The 20,484-nt window shown below is 36.3% G+C and overlaps 1 protein-coding gene across 3 annotated transcripts in view; it reads right to left on the bottom strand.

The window, feature by feature from the left end:
* MYSM1 (Myb like, SWIRM and MPN domains 1) overlaps positions 1-20,484 on the bottom strand; it is a 48,651-nt gene that overhangs the window by 18,920 nt on the left and 9,247 nt on the right. For all 3 annotated transcript variants that reach the window (XM_032839759.1, XM_032839758.1, XM_032839757.1), the window contains exons 6-12: positions 20,097-20,175; positions 17,335-17,433; positions 14,183-14,952; positions 9,338-9,468; positions 8,129-8,232; positions 6,571-6,648; positions 4,888-4,973 (exon numbers count right to left, since the gene is read on the bottom strand). In XM_032839759.1, the coding sequence (XP_032695650.1) occupies positions 4,888-4,973; positions 6,571-6,648; positions 8,129-8,232; positions 9,338-9,468; positions 14,183-14,952; positions 17,335-17,433; positions 20,097-20,175 (1,347 nt within the window). The remainder of the gene's footprint in view (positions 1-4,887; positions 4,974-6,570; positions 6,649-8,128; positions 8,233-9,337; positions 9,469-14,182; positions 14,953-17,334; positions 17,434-20,096; positions 20,176-20,484) is intronic.

Here is a 20,484-nt window from a genome sequence, read left to right on the forward strand (position 1 = left end):
CTGGTTATGGGTCTGTTCAGGCTTTCTATTTCTTCCTGGTCCAGCTGTGGTAGTTTATATGTCTCTAGGAATGCATCCATTTCTTCCAGATTGTCAAATTTGTTGGCGTAGAGTTGCTCATAGTACGTTCTTATAATTGTTTGTATTTCTTTGGTGTTGGTTGTGATCTCTCCTCTTTCCTTCATGATTTTATTTATTTGGGTCCTTTCTCTTTTCTTTTTGATAAGTCTGGCCAGGGGTTTATCAATCTTATTAATTCTTTCAAAGAACCAGCTCCTAGTTTCGTTGATTTGTTCTATTGTTTTTTTGGTTTCTATTTCATTGATTTCTGCTCTGATCTTTATGATTTCTCTTCTCCTGCTGGGTTTAGGCTTTATTTCTTGTTCTTTCTCTAGCTCCTTTAGGTGTAGGGTTAGGTTGTGTACCTGAGACCTCTCTTGTTTCTTGAGAAAGGCTTGTACCGCTATATATTGTCCTCTCAGGACTGCCTTTGTTGTGTCCCCCAGATTTTGAACTGTTGTGTTTTCATTATCATTTGTTTCCATTAATTTTTTCAATTCTTCTTTAATTTCCTGGTTGACCCATTCATTCTTTAGAAGGATGCTGTTTAGTCTCCACGTATTTGGGTTTTTTCCAAATTTCCTCTTGTGATTGAGTTCTAGCTTCAGAGCATTGTGGTCTGAAAATATGCAGGGAATGATCCCAATCTTTTGATACCGGTTGAGACCTGATTTAGGACCCAGGATGTGATCTATTCTGGAGAATGTTCCATGTGCACTAGAGAATTATGTGTATTCTGTTGCTTTGGGATGAAATGTTCTGAATATATCTGTGATGTCCATCTGGTCAGTGTGTCATTTAAGGCCTTTATTTCCTTGTTGATCTTTTGCTTGGATGATATGTCCATTTCAGTGAGGGGAGTGTTAAAGTCCCCTACTATTATTGTATTATTGTTGATGTGTTTCTTTGATTTTGTTATTAATTGGTTTATATAGTTGGCTGCTCCCACGCTAGGGGCATAGATATTTAAAATTGTTAGATCTTCTTGTTGGACAGATCCTTTGAGTATGATATAGTGTCCTTCCTCATCTCTTTTTATAGTCTTTGGCTTAAAATCTAATTGATCTGATATAAGGATTGCCACTCCTGCTTTCTTCTGGTGTCCATTAGCATGGTAAATTCTTTTCCACCCCCTCACCTTAAATCTGGAGGGGTCTTCGGGCTTAAAATGAGTTTCTTGTAGGCAACATATAGATGGGTTTTGCTTTTTTATCCATTCTGATACCCTGTGTCTTTGGATTGGGGCATTTAGCCCATTAACATTCAGGGTAACTATTGAGAGATATGAATTTAGTGCCATTGTATTGCCTGTAAGGTGACGGTTTTTGTATATTGTCTCTGTTCCTTTCTGATCTACTACTTTTAGGGTCTCTCTTTGCTTAGAGGACCCCTTTCAATATTTCTTGTAGAGCTGGTTTGGTGTTTGCAAATTCTTTCAGTTTTTGTTTGTCCTGGAAGCTTTTCATCTCTCCTTCTATTTTCAATGATAGCCTAGCTGGATATAGTACTCTTGGCTGCATGTTTTTCTTGTTTAGTGCTCTGAATATACCATGCCAGCTCTTTCTGGCCTGCCAGGTCTCTGTGGATAAGTCTGCTGCCAATCTAATATTTTTACCATTGTATGTTACAGACTTCTTTTCCCGGGCTGCTTTCAGAATTTTCTCTTTGTCACTAAGACTCGTAAATTTTACTATTAGGTGATGGGGTGTGGACCTATTCTTATTGATTTTGAGGGGGGTTCTCTGAACCTCCTGGATTTTGATGCTTGTTCCCTTTGCCATATTGGGGAAATTCTCTCCAATATACCTTCTGCTCCCCTCTCTCTTTCTTCTTCTTCTGGAATCCCAATTATTCTAATGTTGTTTCGTCTTATGGTGTCACATCTCTCGAATTCTCCCCTCGTGGTCCAGTAGCTGTTTGTCCCTCTTTTGCTCAGCTTCTTTATTCTGTCATTTGGTCTTCTATATCGCTAATTCTTTCTTCTGCCTCATTTATCCTAGCAATGAGAGCCTCCATTTTTGATTGCACCTCATTAATAGCTTTTTTGATTTCAACTTGGTTAGATTTTAGTTCTTTTATTTCTCCAGAAAGGGCTTTTATATCTCCCGAGAGGGTTTCTCTAATATCTTCCATGCCTTTTTCGAGCCCGGCTAGAACCTTGAGAATCGTCATTCTGAACTCTAGATCTGACATATTACCAATGTTTGTATTGATTAGGTCCCTAGCCTTTGGTACTGCCTCTTGTTCTTTTTTTTGTGGTGAATTTTTCCGCCGTGTCATTTTGTCCAGATAAGAGTATATGAAGGAGCAAGTAAAATACTAAAAGGGTGGCAACAACCCCAGGAAAATATGCTTTAGCCAAATCAGAAGAGATCCCAAATCGTGAGGGGGGGAGAAAGGGGATAAAAACGTTCAGAAAGAAAAAAAAAAAAGAAAAGAAACAATTAAAAAAAGAAAACCAATAAGAAAAAATATAAAAAGGAAAAATATATATATATATATATTAGATAAACTAGTTAAAAAACATTAAAAAAGAAAAGGGTAAAAGTTAAAAAAATTTAGCAGAAGAAGAGAAAAAAAATTGAGAAAGAAAAAAAAATTAACTGCAAGGCTGAAGAATCATGGGGAGAAAGTCATGAGTTCCCTGCTTTGCTTTGTCCTCCTCTGGAATTCCGCGGCTCTCCTTGGTATTGAAACTGCATTCCTTGGTAGGTGAACTTGGTCCTGGCTGGGTTTCTTGTTGATCTTCTGGGGGAGGGGCCTGTTGTAGTGATTTTCAAGTGTCTTTGCCCCAGGCGGAGTCGCACCGCCTTTACCAGGGGCCGGGCTGAGTAATCCGCTCGGGTTCGCTATTGGGAGCTTTTGTTCCCTGAGCGCTTTCCGTAGAGTTCCGGAGGACGGGAATGAAGATGGCGGCCTCCCAGTCTCCGGCCCAGAGGAGCCAAGAGCCCGGGGCCCCACTCCTCAGTGCGCCCTCAGAGAACAGCGCCCAATTACTCCCGTCTGCCTGGCCTCCGGCCGCGCTCCGAGCTGACCGAACCTGCGACCGGTTCAAGGTAACCCCGAGCTGAGAGTCACTCCTCGGCTCCGTCTCTGTAGCCGGCTTCCCCGTTCTAATACCTGCGAGCTCTGCGACACTCAGATTCCCCCGATCCTTCTGTGACCCTGCGGGACCTGAGGCCACGCTGACCCCACGTGGGCTTCACCCCGGTTAAGCCTCTGGAGCGATGTCCCTCAGCGGAACAGACTTTTAAAAGTCCTGATTTTGTGCTCCGTTGCTCCGCCGCTTGCCGGGAGCCGGCCCCTCCCCCCACAGTTTATCTTCCCGTCGCTTTGGATTCACTTCTCCGCCAGTCCTACCTTTCAGAAAGTGGTTGATTTTCTGTTTCTAGAATTGCTGTTCTTCTTCTCTTTGATCTCCTGTTGGATTTGTAGGTGTTTGCAATCTTTAGATAGTTATCTAGCTAATCTCCCAATACCTGAAGTAGTCTCAGCCTGCTAATTCTCCACCATCTTGACTCCTCTACCCTAAATTTCATTTTTGACAGGACTGATTTTGCTAGTTACTAGCAGACTCAGAGATTCAAATATATTTTATCTGAACATAAGCAAGATATCTGTTAAGCTTTTTCTTTTGTATAAGATGAAAAAACAGTTAACCATAGCAATGTGTAGCTGATTGAACAATGAATGTCTGAGGCTTACATTTATCTCAGTTAAACATTTTAATCAGTAGTCAATGACAGAAGAGATAAGCTTACTGAAATGTTTTTAATTCAAAGCTATGAAGGGTAAACGAGGAAAGTGGATGTGAATTCAGAAAGATCCTGACAAATTGGAAAAAGGGCCTGGAAATCACAATAAATATGCCTCACAGTTAAATTCAGAAAATCAAATGTCTGGATACTGGATGAGGAGTCCTAGCTTATGGATGCCTATCTCTTTTACTTGGTTTATCTCATTTAACTCACTCTCACAACAACTGTAAGTTTTAATTTTTATTTTAGAGAAGTGATGTGTAATGTAATGGTTAGCAGTATGGATTCTTAAACTCAACTGATTGGATTTAAATCACAGCCTTACCACTAACAAGCATAGGCAAGTTTCTCAAGCTCTTTGTGCCTCAGTTTCCTCACCTATAAAATGGGAATGATATTAACTACTGCACTGAGTAGTTATGAGGATTAAATGAATTAATATAGATAGAGTGCTTAAAACATAGCTAACTAACAGTCTTAGCTATTATAATCACTACTTTGTAAGTGAGGACTGAAGGCTTAAGGCTTTATGTAACATACCCCTGGTTAATCATCAGGGGCTCTTTCCAGTGAAAATGACTTAGTGCCATTCCTAGATATCTTGTTTTAAAAGGGACACTGACAAAACTATAGCCTATTCAGTGGAGCATCTGCAGAAAGTAAGGGTCTAGAAAATCAAGACATTTAACTTATTTGGTGACCTTAACTGTTACAAGTTACAAACACCAGATTATTCAAGAAGAAGAAACCTTGCTAATAATCAGCACCAACCAAAGAAAGAAGTCATTTCATGAGGTTATCTGTTTATAATGTCTAAGAAGATGAATGACTACCTGTCATAATTAAGGCCCCTTTACAACATATGTTGGATCCTATAGTCACTAAACCCAAACAAATTTAAAACTTTTGTTTAAGGTCTTCTAAACTGATAATCAGGGAAATAAAAAATTTCAAAAATTTTAGTATTTTTTGACTTAATATTAATATAATGTTATATCAGATATTTTTTTCCATGCATTTCCTAATCATTGTGGTAAGTTAAAAAAATTGTACTTATATAACACTATACCTTTTTGTTGGTCTTGGTACTTTTGAGGATTTAACAGGTTTACATTTTTCCTCTTTTCTTCTTGCCAATTCCTCAGCAGAGAGATGCTAAAACATAAAACACACGTTGATCAAAAAGTCAATCAGCCAATGAGAGGCAGAATTAAAACAAAAACAAAACAACTCTTTAAACCATATTTAGGTTTAGGCATGGTGAGAATGAGATCAACACATTGATGTAGATGTGTCTCACCTTTCTACTAGCAAACCGAAATGCTGGACCATATATAAAAAAATTGTTCCAAAATTTACAGCCACACCAAGCTTAAAACTTATTCCTTCTCTTGTTTTGCCCATTTTAATTAATGGCACCAGTCACCCAGGTTAAAAAATCTCAGAATCACTGGAGTCCCTCCTCTTACTTACTCCCTATTTCTAGTCACCAAGTCCTACTGTGTTGAGTTTTCTTTCCCAACCAGAAGACACTGAAACATAATGATAAAAAGCACAGATTCTAGAGACAGAATGCCTGGCTCTGCTACTTACTGGGTGGCCCTGGATAAGTTACTGAAGCTTTTTGTGCTTTAGTTTCCTTACCTTTAACATGGAAACACATGTAGTAATAACAACAATGTCCTGGTATTACTGTGATGACTGATTTGATTAATGTTTATAAAATCCTGATAATATTAAGTACAGAACACATCCCACTTCTACCACCGCTCTTATACTCTAGCGCAAATGAACAATGCATCTTTTTCAGAATTTGGTATTTTCCCTGTCTATACCTTTGTTTATGCTTCTCCCTTGGCCTGGAATGTCCTCATGTACTAATTTTCCTGCTAATCCTTTATGTCACAGTTGAAATATCACATTTTCTGTGATACCTCCTCTGACCACACCCTTTGGGGAAGACCTGACATTTCTTAAGACAAATCTTATGGAACTTATCAGACGTCATCTTTCCTTAATCTAGAAATTAAGTTCCTTCTAGGCAGGAACCACGCATTGACTAATGCCATGCCTGGACTGGCACTTAGGTGTGAGGCGGAGGCAGGGAATGGGGAAGAAAGAACCTTTTGGGGGGGGGGGGCACTTAAATCCAGGAAGAAAAAATAACATTTACTAACTGGTATATATAAAGCTTATTAAGTGCTTGTGGGACAATATTTTAAATGGTGTATCAGAACATCATTCTATAAATGTTTACTGAGGGGCGCCTGGGTGTCTCAGTGGGTTAAGCCTCTGCCTTCAGCTCGAGTCGTGATCTCAGGGTCCTGGGATCGAGCCTCTGTTGTGCTCTCTGCTCAGCAGGGAGTCTGCTTCTCCTCCTCTCTCTGCCTGCCTCTCTGCCTACTCGTGATCTCTGTCAAATAAAGAAATAAAATTTTTAAAGAATAAAAACTAAATGTTGACTGAAATGAATTAGGCGTACCAACTTACTGGAAAACCAGCAGATATTGTTGAACTAGAGGCCAGAATGCAGAATAGACAATTAAAATACAGAAAATGAACCAAACTCCTAGTTAAGTGTACTGATGCCTTTATTTTGTTATTTCTTGGTGACCTCTGGACAATAAAATTAACACAGGAAGGATACACACACACAAGCACAAACGAGTGTAACACATGTGGCATTAAGATATATAAATACAACTGCCAGAACAACTTTCACTGAAAAGCTATTTGCAAAGGTCAAAGTTACCTCAAAAGTTTGTCCTTCTAAGTCTTTTGCATCACACCAATTTCCCCATGGGTCTCGGACCCTACGTCTCCTTGTGCGCTGGGGTAAGCATCAAAATAAAGCAAAAGGTTAACAAGGTTTAGTTGGAGAAATCAGCACACTGATATATAACACCAAAATGGTATTTTTCTAAAAATCAGTTAATTTCTTCATTAAAATATAATCTCTGATCAGTAATGCCTGAATAAATTTTATTTTATTAATTTATGTTTAACAGCACTCTGCTCAAAAATAAGTCAGTAGTGATTTTCTGAATTTTACTTGAATTTCTTCTTGAATTTTCATTTCTCTTCACCTTTAGGAGCTAAAACACTAGGACAAAAGGTATTTTTAAGACCAAAAGAACCACCAAGAAAATGACTTCCCTTTCAACCACTTGTGATCGAAAACTTGCAAGAACCCACAGCAAGAGGTAGAATATTGAAAACTAGGAGCAAAATAATTATTTCTCAGCCTTAGAAAAGGAAAGATTGACTAGTGGATACAAAGAGAAAGAAGTACAAAGTTAGCTGACTGGATTACTAATACCCAGTTTTGTAAACCCCAATACTGAAGCCTTTAAAATGCACCGGCTCAGAAACCAGCATATGAAAAGCACCATTTCCAGCAACTACCATTTCCAGGATCTAAAAACAACCTTTCTTACTACAGTAAATTTAGGTAGAAATGATTTACAGCCTAAACACCCTAAAAAAAATACCCACTCTATTAGCGGTACTTTTCTTCATTTGCCTCACCTATTACCAATTTAACCTACTTCATTAGTAAAACCAATAAGAATCCAGTATGACTCTGCCTTTTAGAGGACTTGCAGGATCACCCATTTTAAAAAATAAGATTCATGAATTGTGAGATACTGTAAAATTCACTAACCTCAAAAATTAAGGAAAGGCTACAAGAGTTTGGATAGCTATTCTAAAAAGCTGAATCTTAAAAGTTAGACTTAAATAAAGTAACTGAAAGAGAAAAATGAGCCTGACTGGATGGCAGTAGAAGACACTCTAGATACAAAAACCAGAACCAAGCAATCTAAGAGCACGCAAGCAAAGCACAATGCTTCCGTGTCAAGTCTGCCGTGAGCTGTGGGGTATTTCTCATTTTTGCCCTTTCAAAAGCTAACGTGGGGGTGCCTGAGTGGCTCAGTGGGTTAAAGCCTCTGCCTTCTGCACCGGTCATGATCCCAGAGTCCTGGGATCGAGTCCCGCATCGGGCTCTCTGCTTGGCAGGGAGCCTGCTTCCTCCTCTTCCTCTCTCTCTCTGCCTGCCTCTCTGCAGGCAGGCAGAGAGATCTTGTGATCTCTGCCTGTCAAATAAATAAATAAAATCTTTAAAAAAATAAAATAAAAAAAGAAATAAATAGCTAACTTGGAACTGAACGGGAACCAGGAAAGTGAATGCCTAAGGTGACTATGAGAGAAAACACGTTCCTTTGTTAAATAGCAGGCGAGAAGGCAGCACACCTGACTAACAGGGCCAGGAGCAATCTGGAGAGATTTCTTAGCGAGGGGTGGCTGCTTACCACAGACTGCAGACGCTGTGCAAGCTGGTATGCTTCCACTGTATCTTTTCGGTCTCTGACTCGTACTTTGTCAACCGGTTGTGGCCTGTTGTATACAGCCTGTTCTACCGGAATTCAGGAGAAACAAAACAATCTATTATTTTCTGAAACTCATTTGTTAACCAGGAAGACACATCTACACTGACTGTAAGTTGTAAGCCAATGTCTAAGTTCTGTTACACCTGAGCTTCTATCTTTCTCTACAATCACTTGGAAGTTCTCAGTAAAAGTAAGGCTCTTAAGGAAATCCCAGTAAAACGGGGTATTCGTGAGATGGGTAACTGAATTTCTAACTAAATGAGTGCCAAGCCCACTTTGCTGAATTCAAATATCTAATACAGAAAACATGATTTTGCTTCTGTCGCTGAAGAAGCTGTGACACTAGTTTTCTTGATTAGCCAGTCCCATATACAGTGCTTGGGGTAACAAACACACTGAAATGAAGGACAGACCACAGGGCAGACTGTGAATTCTCTCTCCTACAAAATAAAATAATCTCTGAAAGGGAACTTTCCGGTTAGCTGTCTTCTCTTATACATACAATATAGAATATACTTTTCTGAAACCATGGGTTACAAAGTTCTAATTACCTTATCACTTTGCAACTATGGTTATTATCTTTTTTTAAAATGTTTGTGTCACGTTAATTCAATAAAAGTGAAGAATACATTTAAAGTCATGCATATTCATTGACTTTAAATTTGAGAAAAACTAGGGTGAAAGAAACTTTCTTCCATGAAAAATATTTTGACACTTTTATTACATTTAAGTGTAGAGGCTCATAAATTATTTCCTTTATTTAAACACTGCTAGACAGTATTTCTAGCATTAATACAGATTTTACAAATTAAATGGGCCATTACTAGATTTTTCTTAAAATGACTACTTTTACTTGACAAAGAGCTGCATTGTTAAATTATTTCTACTACTTTGACTATTTTTCCTTTTCATACCACCACTTTCACTGCAGGTTACAGGAAAATACAGTCTGATCAACAGAAATCTGCTTTAAAGAAACAACTCAATGATACATTTACTTCATAATGTTATAACATCCTCTTGAATTCTCTATCTATACTAAATCTGCTTGAATTCTAACCAAGAAGTTAATGGGTGCTCTAACGATAAAAAAATGTTGTGTAAAAGATGTTGTTGGGTTTTTATTTTTACCACATCCAAAATTGATTGCTCCTATCAACTCGAGGTATGTATGAATCCGTCCAATACAATTAACATCCCCACAGTTCTTCAGGCCAGGACGTACTGAGGTCTTATTTAAGTATTTCGGTTTGCATATCTCCCTAATTAAGAGATGGAAGTACAGTTATTTTGGATAAATAAAAACATGAAAAAAAGATTTCTGGGGAAAACTTTTGATATTTGAAATATCTTAAAAATTTACCCCCTCTCAATCTGTAAATGTGTAGTAAAAACAATGCTAATACATAATACCCAAGTGTACTTTTTCCTGAGATATCTTTAAATGATACAAAATCGTAGGAGTATAATGTGATTTTTATTAAGTATTATTTCTTTCCCATATGAAATGTAAGAGATTCCGGTTATCCCAAGATTTTAAAGTTAGAAGCTTTGTCAACAGATCCAAATTCAAACTTCAATGTTTGAATAAAAAGGGCACTCTGATAATATATCTACAATATTTACTATTAGGCTTTTCTTGTTTTTAATATATTGCTTAGCTTCATCTACTTTTACTTTGCTGGACAGTATATTCTAATTATAAGCTAACTTACAAATGCTTAAAAGTTTTATATTGGTTTTTAAACATTACACCAATAAATATCAAGTGCTTACTCTCCCTGGAAAACAGAAAGAGATATTATAGGGGATTTCAAAGGAATCAAGAAATGCCCAAAGACTATGAAAAAATTAAAAAGTATACATAATAAAATGAATATTTACTGAATATAGTTACTATACCATAGTAGATACAGGTTAAGAGTAATGGAGTACTAATAGTAGCAAAAATGCTTATGCCAGTACTAATAGTTATCAACCTTAATCCTCATAACTCTACAAAGTAGCATTTATTATTCTTATTCTCATTTTAGAGAGGAGGAAATGAAAAATTAGGGGGATTAAAGTACTTGCTTATGGAGGTTAAAGTGGAGATTTACATACAGACGTCATAAACCAAGTATTCAGACATATCATATAACAGGTATTTCTTATTTAATCTTTATTTTAGTCTACAAATATTTACATTGCATCCTACACACCAGGCACTGTTTTAGGCACTAAGGATCCAGAGATGAATATAAAGTTCCTGACCTTACATGCTAACAGAATATACACAATGAATAATATCTATTATATATGTATATATATATATACATACATACATATATATATAAATATATAAATAAAATACATAATGACAGGCAGCAACAAGTTCTAGGAAGAAAAAGTAAGAAGGATAAGGGATAGAATGAGAATACTAGGTGCAGACTATTTTAGATAGGGTATTTAAAGAAGGCCTAAGCAGAAACCAAATTTAAAATCATTAGTTCAGGGCACCTGGGTGGCTCAGTGGGTTAAAGCCTCTGCCTAGGCTCTGGTCATAATCCCAGGGTCCTGGGATCAAGCCCCGCATCCATCGGGCTTTCTGCTCGGCAGGGAGCCTGCTTCCCACCCCCACCCCTCTCTGCCTATTTGTGATCTCTGCCTGTCAAATAAACAAATAAAATCTTAAAAAAAATTTTTTTTCCTCCTAACAAAAATTACTATTAAAAATAAATAAATAAAACCATTAGTTCTACAGACATTCAGGGAAGGCAAAAAGTAACTTGTGATGTGGAAGGGTATCGGAAATTCCACTGAGGGCACCTAGTGGCTCATCGAGTTATGCACCTGACTCTTGGTTCTGGCTCAAGTCACCAAGATCTCAGGGTTGTGAAACAGTCTCACAGTGTCGGGTGCTCAGCAGGCGGTCAGCCTGGGATTCTCTCCCTCTGCCTCTTCCCCCACTTGCATGCGCTCTCTAAAAAAATGAATATAACCATGGCTGGGGCGGAGGTGGATTCCACTAAAAAGTTCGAGATCCCAGTGTTTTTTTACTTCACTTCAATCAAAGGAAACAAACTGCACAAATGAAGCCAAGAGAGCAGGAATAAGCAGTGTAACCAGCTTCCAAAAATCTACAGGAAATCTAAAAACTGTATTGACTTAAAGACTGCCCAAATCAAAAGTCTTTAAAAAGAGCTCAGCACTAGCATCATGATGCTAATCAAATGGAAGGCCTCTAGGGGCATCTGGGTGGTTCAGTAGGTTAAGTGCCTGCCTTAAACCCACGTTATGATCCCAAGGTCCTGGGATTAAGCCCCTCATAGGGCCCCCTGCTCAGCAGGGAGTCTTGCTTCTCCCTCTGTCCTCTGCCTCTCCCCTCACCTGTGCACGTGCTCTCTAATAAATAAATAAAATCATTTAAAAAAAAGAGGTAAGGCCTCTAAAGATACTTATTCATGATTCATTTGCACCATCTTTCTCCCTCAACAATTAGAGTGCCTCTGTATTTGCTTAGAACAAGTACTGTCCTAAGAACTAGGAGTGTAACAATGAAAAAAACAGACAAAACTCTGCCCATGTGAAGCCTGTATTATCATGGGGAAGGAGGAGGAAGGAAGAGGAGACAATACACAAATAAAAATATAATATCCAGTAGTAGTAAGTTCTATGAACATAATAAAATACAGAGCAAGAGAGTGGTAGGCAGAGCTGGGAGCTATTTTAGATAGGGTGGTCATGAAGTCCTCTAGTTCTTTTGGAGCAGACCTGAACGACTTGATGATGCACAGTTCAGTAAGACCTGGGGGGCAGAGTAGGGGGAGCATCCAAGGCAGAATGAAAAGTCCGGGTAAAGGACCTGAGATGAAGTATGAAAATAAGGAGTAAGACTGCAAGACCCTGAAATCACTTTCCCCTAATGTGACCTGGAACAAGTTCCTTTTTCTCTCTGAACCTCATTTTTCTCATCTGTAAAATGAGGACAAGGTTGCCAAGAGGACTGGAGACGATTTAAATACACTTAAATGTATTTGGTAGGCATTTATAATGGTATTGGTTACTATCTTAATAAAACATACCCCTCAACAGGAAGTCAGTTGTGTTTTTATGGAAAGGAATTTTTAGCTACAAACAAATCTAGCAGGTCTTTTTTATTTCAAAACTTTACTCTTTTTTTTAAAATTTTTTTTAACACCACCTCTAGTTCCCTCTTCTATTTCTGAAGAGAATAGTTTTGAGTTCCTGTTCCAAAACATTTCTTTCTGCTTTCACACTGTTTGCTAAATCACTATATTGAAATAACATTTAAGTGGTTTTCTGAACTAAGGCAAATGTCTTTAGGAAACTACTGCCATATAATTTATATCATCTATAGAAGTTATTCTGCCTTATTGAGGCAAAATTCAAATAAATGAATTTATTCAAATTCAAATAAATGAAATTGATTAAAGCACCATTAAGTCACTCATTGATGATTCATACACATAAAAAATTTTTGAGATATTATTTTAAGTCCTTTGATTTTGGCCATTCATCCTATTTCCAAAAACAAAATTAGATACCCGTTGAGATCTAATTTGATCGGTCCTCTTCAATAGTGTGAATCAATCAGGCAATGTGAAATAATGGGGAGACTGACGGACAGGGTTGAGACCTGCGTATAGGTCCTTCTGTCGTAGCTGGTTGTATAATAAAAGGCAGACCCCCAAACCTCTCCTGACCGCAGAATCTATCAAACACTTTAGAAAACACTACCTGCCTATTTTTAGGCCAGTTGTGAGGAATCAAAACATAGAAAAGCTTTCTGTAAACTGTAAAGCACTGTGCAACTATCAGTTTTTCCTTATAATTCTTCTTTCATTTGATACCACCCTAACCCAGAAATTTTACTTTTAGTCATCTCAACCATCAGTCAAGAGCAAGAGCAAAAATACTTCATTTAGAATAGAGCTATCTTTGAAAACCAAATTAATATTGTACGGCAATGAAGGTTACTGATGTAGTAAGCCTGGTTATTTGTTTTCCTTTGGCAATCTTCCTAACTTATAGCATAAGTCCTCTGTAAAGATGGCCCTACATAATTCAGTATCTCCTGAAGCAAAAATAGTAATTATGAATGTTTGATAATGTCTTAAGCTGTTAGGAAAAATTCAAATTATTTGCAGAGCACTTAGGCTAATAAGGTGGGAAGTTTTTTGGTTTGTGCCCCATCCAATGCTAAATAATTCAAATTCTGATAATTTAGAAGATAAATTTCATATATTAGAAAATTCCTATATCCTGATGAAGCTGGATGAAGAGATTATTAACACATTACGTTATAAGATCAAAGCTGAAAGCATTTATAGCAATTTAGAATGGTTTCTGTAATCTAGCCACACTTGATGACAGAAATATCCTTCTGTCACGAAAATTTGTTTTTTTTACTTACACGTACATGATAAACTAGGAAAGACATTCTCCCCCTTTTCCAGTGTAGTAATGTTTTTGTATCTTCCTAACACTGTCCTAAGAAACTTTTTTTTTTTAAAGATTTTATTTATTTATTTGAGAGAGAGAATGAAAGAGCACGAGAGGGGAGAACGTCAGAGGGAGAAGCAGACTCCCCAGGGAGCTGGGAGCCCAATGCGGGACTCGATCCCAAGACTCCAGGATCATGACCTGAGCCAAAGGCAGTTGCTTAACCAACTGAGCCACCCAGGCGCCCAAGAAACTGCTTCTTAAAGCAAATTATCTCTTTTTTCCAGGACCAAATATTCTTAATGAACAGACAGATGGGTTGAGATAGCTAGAGACAATAATATTTACCAAAGCTTTCAAAGAAAATTTCATTATGAAAAATTTTAAGTCTTGCCTATTAAAATACATTCATATGTTTGAGCTCTCCACATCACTACTGATGTAAAATACTAAATTCTGCATAGGCCTAATTAAAATACTCTAGAGCATCATACATATTACAACAGTATCTAAAATATAATTCTTCCTTACCACTGATCCAAAATGTAATTCCTAATTTTCAAATAGCGTTCTGGTGTTTTAGCTTGGCGCCCCTCAAAAAACTCAGGAATTGCTTGTTTTTCTTCTTCTTGAATGGTATTTCTATCTATTTCTACTTCTTGTTCTGGTGGCTTAAGCTCTTCTTCCTCATGGCTCTCCTCCTCCATTTGACAGGAAGAATGAAAAAGCATTTCATTATCACACAAGTCTTTCTGAATTTCACAAGGCTCTGGAGAAGGCAATGGCCTGGCATCATCTATTATTCCATTTCCATCATGTTTTTCAGAGTTTTTCATCAGTTTATTACATTTCTGATCATTTAATTCAACTGATTTTTTGTCACTAATGCTCTGTTTTTCAGTCCAAAACTTACTTCCTGAACTTGAAAGTGCTTCCATCTCACCTTGCTTTATATTCTGAAAATATTCCTTGGAAGACTCAGATACAGAATCTTCCTGATTGTAAGCAATAAACTCCCCTTGACTGGTTTCATGACTTTTACTATTAGAAATGTTTAATAAGACATCATTGCTAGGATTCTTTTGGGGAGCTTGAGAAGTCAACTCATCTGCCTCATCTGTGATGTCTACTTCTTCGTCATCAGATAACTTTTCAATTTTTATAGCATTCAAGTTGGGATCAGCATGTCCCCTTAAACTTGATGGCGTCCATGCCTTCGTGCCTTCATCTTCATTTTTAGTCTGAAGATCACTGCTGCTCTTCTGATTTGGCATTTCCTTCTCTGGACCATCTAATTTTACCTTATTAAAAATCAAGATAAAAATCCCCATATTAACATTTAAAAATTTATCTACTGGCACATATATAATAAATACAGTATTATTAATTCAATGGTATATTATACCTTTATTGTGCTTTTAAGGATTTAGAACTGCATTTTAAATGTAAAATATCATTTCAAATTTCTATCATTATATTTGACTCATTTGTGGCCAGCTGATTTTATTTATCAAATAATCATGACCTATGACCTTGTACAACTATTACCTGTTTTTCAATATTAAGTTTAATCTGTAACTGACTGTGAACAATCAATTGAGATAACTCACTACCTTCGGACCAGCCTCAATATTAAGTTTAAAATAGGACTCTGTCTCAAATCAACCAGAGAATGAACCAACAACTGTTATACTAAGGTATTCTTTAAGATACTAAAATATTTTCAACAGCTAATATCTTAGAATGTCAGATACCTCAGCTGATTATTGTTTATAATGCTGAACAGCCCATTATTTAAAGGAATCTAGGTCACATATCTTTATTTAGTAAATTAAACTCATCTTTCATTTAAATACAGATATAATAGAAACAAACTATTTTTCAAAGGTTCATTTAATGTAGCTCTACTGTTATACAGCTTATAATTTAAGGCATGAAATTATCTTCCATATGTACTATTACAGACATAAATATCTAGTCGATGGAGAAAAAAATGACTATCAATGAATATAAATGATTTGAAATAAAATCTTCCCACATGGTTTTCGAAAAATTTTGTACATGACTGGCATACCCAAGGGATTTCAGCTCCTAAAAAGAGCTTACTTACATACAGATCCTGTATCACAACAGAATCCTAGTATCTAGTATTTGAGATTAACTGGCTTATTATGTAAAGAAGAATAAAAGGGTAGCAGGAGAGAAAAGGAAATTTGGACATATGGCCTGGAAAAGCCTTTAACAACCTTGCTATTTACTTCAAGCCTCCTGTTTTAACCTTAAAAATTCAGGTAAGATTTCATATTATATTTTTTATGAATGTCTCTTTTAACATCACAATATATCCTTTCATCCCAAGTCTTTGAGTAAAACTGACACCCTAAGATGTTCTGCATGTTCTAGTCTGAGAAGCATGGGGATTGGAATAACCAAGTTAAACTTTATTCTCTTCCAGAATACCTTAACCTTGCCAAGCTGCCTTGAATATGCATTTTCTTGGTTAAAGAAGGAGCAGATGACTGATATATAATGAATCCATTCCACTCTTTACTTCCCATGCTCAAATGACATTAAGTTATATAAATCTTGTATACAGGATAAAACCCATTATTTGCATTAAAAGAAAACAGCAAATTTTACTTAAGACCTTGTCAAAATCCATATAATTATGTTCCCAGAAATCAAGCAGAGAAGACATTAAAATTTTCTAAATATCAAACTACATGATTGAACATAGCACAGATTACTTAAAAGATTAAAGAACTACACCAAAACTATGCTTTTCTGAACACTTCAATTTATTGAAGTTTTCATATAATTCTTCAAAAAATTTATAAAAGTTTCATTGTTATTAAACAGATTTTAGTTTCATGTTAGCATTTATGGTCCCTAAGCTCTAATCATTCCTAAAAGCTACAAGGCAAATCTTCAGACAGAGGTTCTGAGGCTACTACGATGTCCCGTGTGCCTGCAGGAGGAGGCCCAGCAGAGAAGTAGGCTGAAGCCACAGACCGTGGAGTCCTGAGAATATAGTAGAAGCTGCCGCCATGAGGATGGAGTAGGAACAAAACATTCAGAGCAGGAGCCAGTCCAAGCTTTTGGAACATCCAGCGTCAATTTTGTTAGGAGCTCTTAAACCTCCAAGTAAAATCCAGAAACCTCCCCAGCCTCTCTTGCAGCCAGGACAGAGGTAAGCTCTGTGCCCAACATGGGGCTTGAACTCACAACCTCAGAGATCAGGAGTAGCATGCTCTGCCAAATGAGCAGCCGGGCACCTCTAACAGCTTATATTTTCAAACATCATTCTAGAGCTTGTGGGCTTGCTCTTCTGGACTGGGTGTTGTACTCATATATTGAAAAGACTGGTTTTTAAATCAAACTCTTCTCAGAACTTACAAGTAGGCATCTTGCTAATAAAACAGTAACAAAAACAAAAAAAGCTACAATGCAAATCTTTAAAAAGAAAAGATATTTTCCAGGAGCTCTTAATACTCAAAGCACTTAAGATATGCTTTGAGATTTCTGAATATAAACATGTGTTGAGTACTTTATGAATATAAAATACTTTCGCTACAAAAACTTTGAATATTGACATTAATGCCCGAATTAAAGCACTACTTTTGCTTCCTAATTTTATTCATTGCAAATACTATTACTAAGTAGGATATTTATATCCTGCTTACCTTATTTTTAAAATACTGCCTGGCATAACTCTTAACTTGTAAAACAGTGCGACTTCCAATTAGCTTTGCAATTTTGGTCCACCTTCGGCCAAATTTAGCCTATGTTATCAAAATGGGAAAGAAATTGATTTTGATTAACTTACTTGTTAATATTCCAAGCAACTGCACATTAAAAAAAACCAAAAACCTAAAAGAACAACCCATCTTTATTTATTTTCTAAAGCATACAACAAAACCTGATATATAAGCTAAGACTTAAAAGTAAAGCCCACACTCTTGGAATCTGGACTTCTGAAAACTGACCAAAATGATTTAGAAATTAGTTTTCTTTTTACAGCTATCTAAATGAAGATTCACCACTTTTATGTATTTCTAACAGTACGTATTCATATTGAACACTACAATGTTCCAAATCTAAAAAAACAAGTGCCTGAAAAAGAGGCAGGTTACATTTTCCATTTATAGAATCAACTGATTATGTTCTAGAACTAATTTCAAAGTATCTTTTTTTACCCACATTCCATCTGGCACAATATCCATTACCTGTCCCATAGCAGATACCTTTACTCTACTCAGGTATCACAGAAAACAGACTTCGAAAAACGAATGAATCACAAATGAAGCAACCTGCAGCCAGCACCTCCCTCTACCCCAGTACTGTTAAAGGTTTATACCCACTAATGACAAAGTTGTGCTGGGGAAAAAACTGAAACACTGAGGGAGCTCTGCTGTTTTCTGAAGTACAGAAAGGAATGAAATATAATTTTAAAGCTAAAAGGAATTTTTAGGTATCAAGTCTATTATTTGATACATAAATCTTCACAGTATCTCCACAACTCAGGGAAGCTGATCCCAGGGCCAGATTTATATAACATTTATAGGTCATGACTTATGGTGGCAAATCATCTTCAAAACCTGACCCAATGACAAGTTAATTATATACTTATTTCTGATATTCATGAGAAAATATGACATGTGAACAATTTCTTAAAACTGAAAGTATTTCTGGGAAAATTCTTAGTAAATATAAATTAAGATCATTATTAACTAACACTAGCTAAGATCAAATTACTGAACAATTAGTTAAATTTTGTGGGATGAAAGCAAATGAGTAACTTCATAGGATGGAGCACTTTTGGAGAGATCAAAGATCTGGACAGAGTATAGCCAGTTGGGATTGTAGGGACTTGAGCATTATGAAAACTGGAGAGGGTATGTGAACAAGAGGAACAAAGAAAACACCAATTTCAAAATAGAGCAGAGACAATTCTATTTCCAAAAGGGAGGGAAAATTTTCCTTTCAGTACCACATAATTCCCTTCTCTAAAGCCTGAGAAAATTCAGTGTATAAGCAAACTATATCAACAGGTTAAAAAGGCTGTGAATACAACCAACAGTTCCATGTAGTTTTGTGGGAAAACATTCTAGGTTTAAAATATCTGTTTATGTATATAGACAGATACCTACATATGTATATAAATAAATACATATTGGCATATAGAGGGACAAATATCTCTGGAAGGACATGCAGAGAACAGATAACAATGGCTACCTAAGGTGAAGAGAACTGAAGACACAGACAGGAGTGATAGGGAGACTTAACACCTATAACTTTATATACCCTTTGAAGTTTGACTCATGCAGACATAGCCCCTATCATCACCACCTAAAAATACACAACCCATTTTTGTGTATGTGTATACAAACACATACACACATATATATAGCCTTTGGTGAGGGGCAAAACACCAAAGTAGTTAGCAATCTTAAATAAGTGACTGGTTAATTAAAGTTAGGTATAAAAATGATAATCATGCAACAGAATGAAATACCAATATAAAAAACATCAACAGTACAGGAGAAAACCTCAGGAGGAGATAAAACCTTCAAGATAGTTTATTTATATAAAGACATCACAGAACATACAGAAGTCATGGCGATGTCTATAAAAATACAAACACATTTTATTTCCCGTCATCTGTAGAAATGTTAATAATGACATTTCAATTTGTATTCATAAAACCCACATAAATATTATACTAATATCCTATACATAATATATAAATCTATGTAATTTCAAAATTAGTGTAATACTGGGTAACATGTACCTTAAAGGAAAAGATATAACCTACTCCTAATAATTAGAAAAAAAATTTTTGAATATTTACTTAAAAGTTTCTTCCTATTAATAGGGAGAATTTCCAGAATTACAAATGGGCATACATTTTTTTCTATTATGTAATTTGGATATTTAAATAGATTTCAGTGAAACATTCATGCAAAAGATATGTTTCTGGTCTTCAACTATATACACTAAAAGAATATTCAGACTGTGTGCACAATGCCAAGTACCTGAATAAATAAGAACTCAGCTGATTATGCAGACAGTTCCAAGTATCAAGGGTTTTTTTGTTGTTGTTGTTTGAGTTTTTTTTCCCCAAGAGAAGACATCAGGTAAGTAATTTTGTCCTTTAATCCAGGTAGTCAATGTATACAGAGCTCAGTATCTTGGGTATTATTACCAATAAAAAGGGGAGGGGATGAAAATTATCTTAAAATATTGATCCTAGTATATTTTAATATTTTAGTGACTTAGCTATAAGTTAAAAGGAAGTCTCCTGTACTACAAACATCATCACTACAGAAAAATTAAAGATGTGATCATTGAAAGAAATTTCTGGTCTCCCCAAATTAACCTTATAATTCTATCAATACTGGCTTCTAGAATTATTTTACTATAAATTAAAAATTGCTCTATTTACCAGCCCTTGTTCAAACAGCTCTTTTTCTTCTATCGTCCACTTTACTGAGTAACTGGCTGGTTTTGTAGGAGAGTGTGCCCTGAGGGGAAAAAAAGGAATTGCAAAAAAAAAGTCTGAAATGGAACATTCCATATTTATGCAGCTAAAGGTTATAGATAGCCAAAGGCTAAATTCAATACTGTGTGAGTCTAAGAGTTATAAAAGAAGAGAAGAAAAGGCTGCAGCCTCTACCTGGGGGACAGATTTACCCTGTCTTATATACTTATCTAGCTCAGGATGATAGGAGCCCCAAGAGACATAATCCTTGGGTCTGAATGAAGATAACACTAAAAGACATCAAAGGAAGTCAATGTGGTAACAAACAAATACGCTTCCTTAGACTGGACAC

This window comes from Lontra canadensis, unplaced genomic scaffold (genome assembly GCF_010015895.1).
Source record: "Lontra canadensis isolate GAN:19392208 unplaced genomic scaffold, GSC_riverotter_1.0 scaffold109, whole genome shotgun sequence".
Taxonomy (NCBI): domain Eukaryota; kingdom Metazoa; phylum Chordata; class Mammalia; order Carnivora; family Mustelidae; genus Lontra; species Lontra canadensis.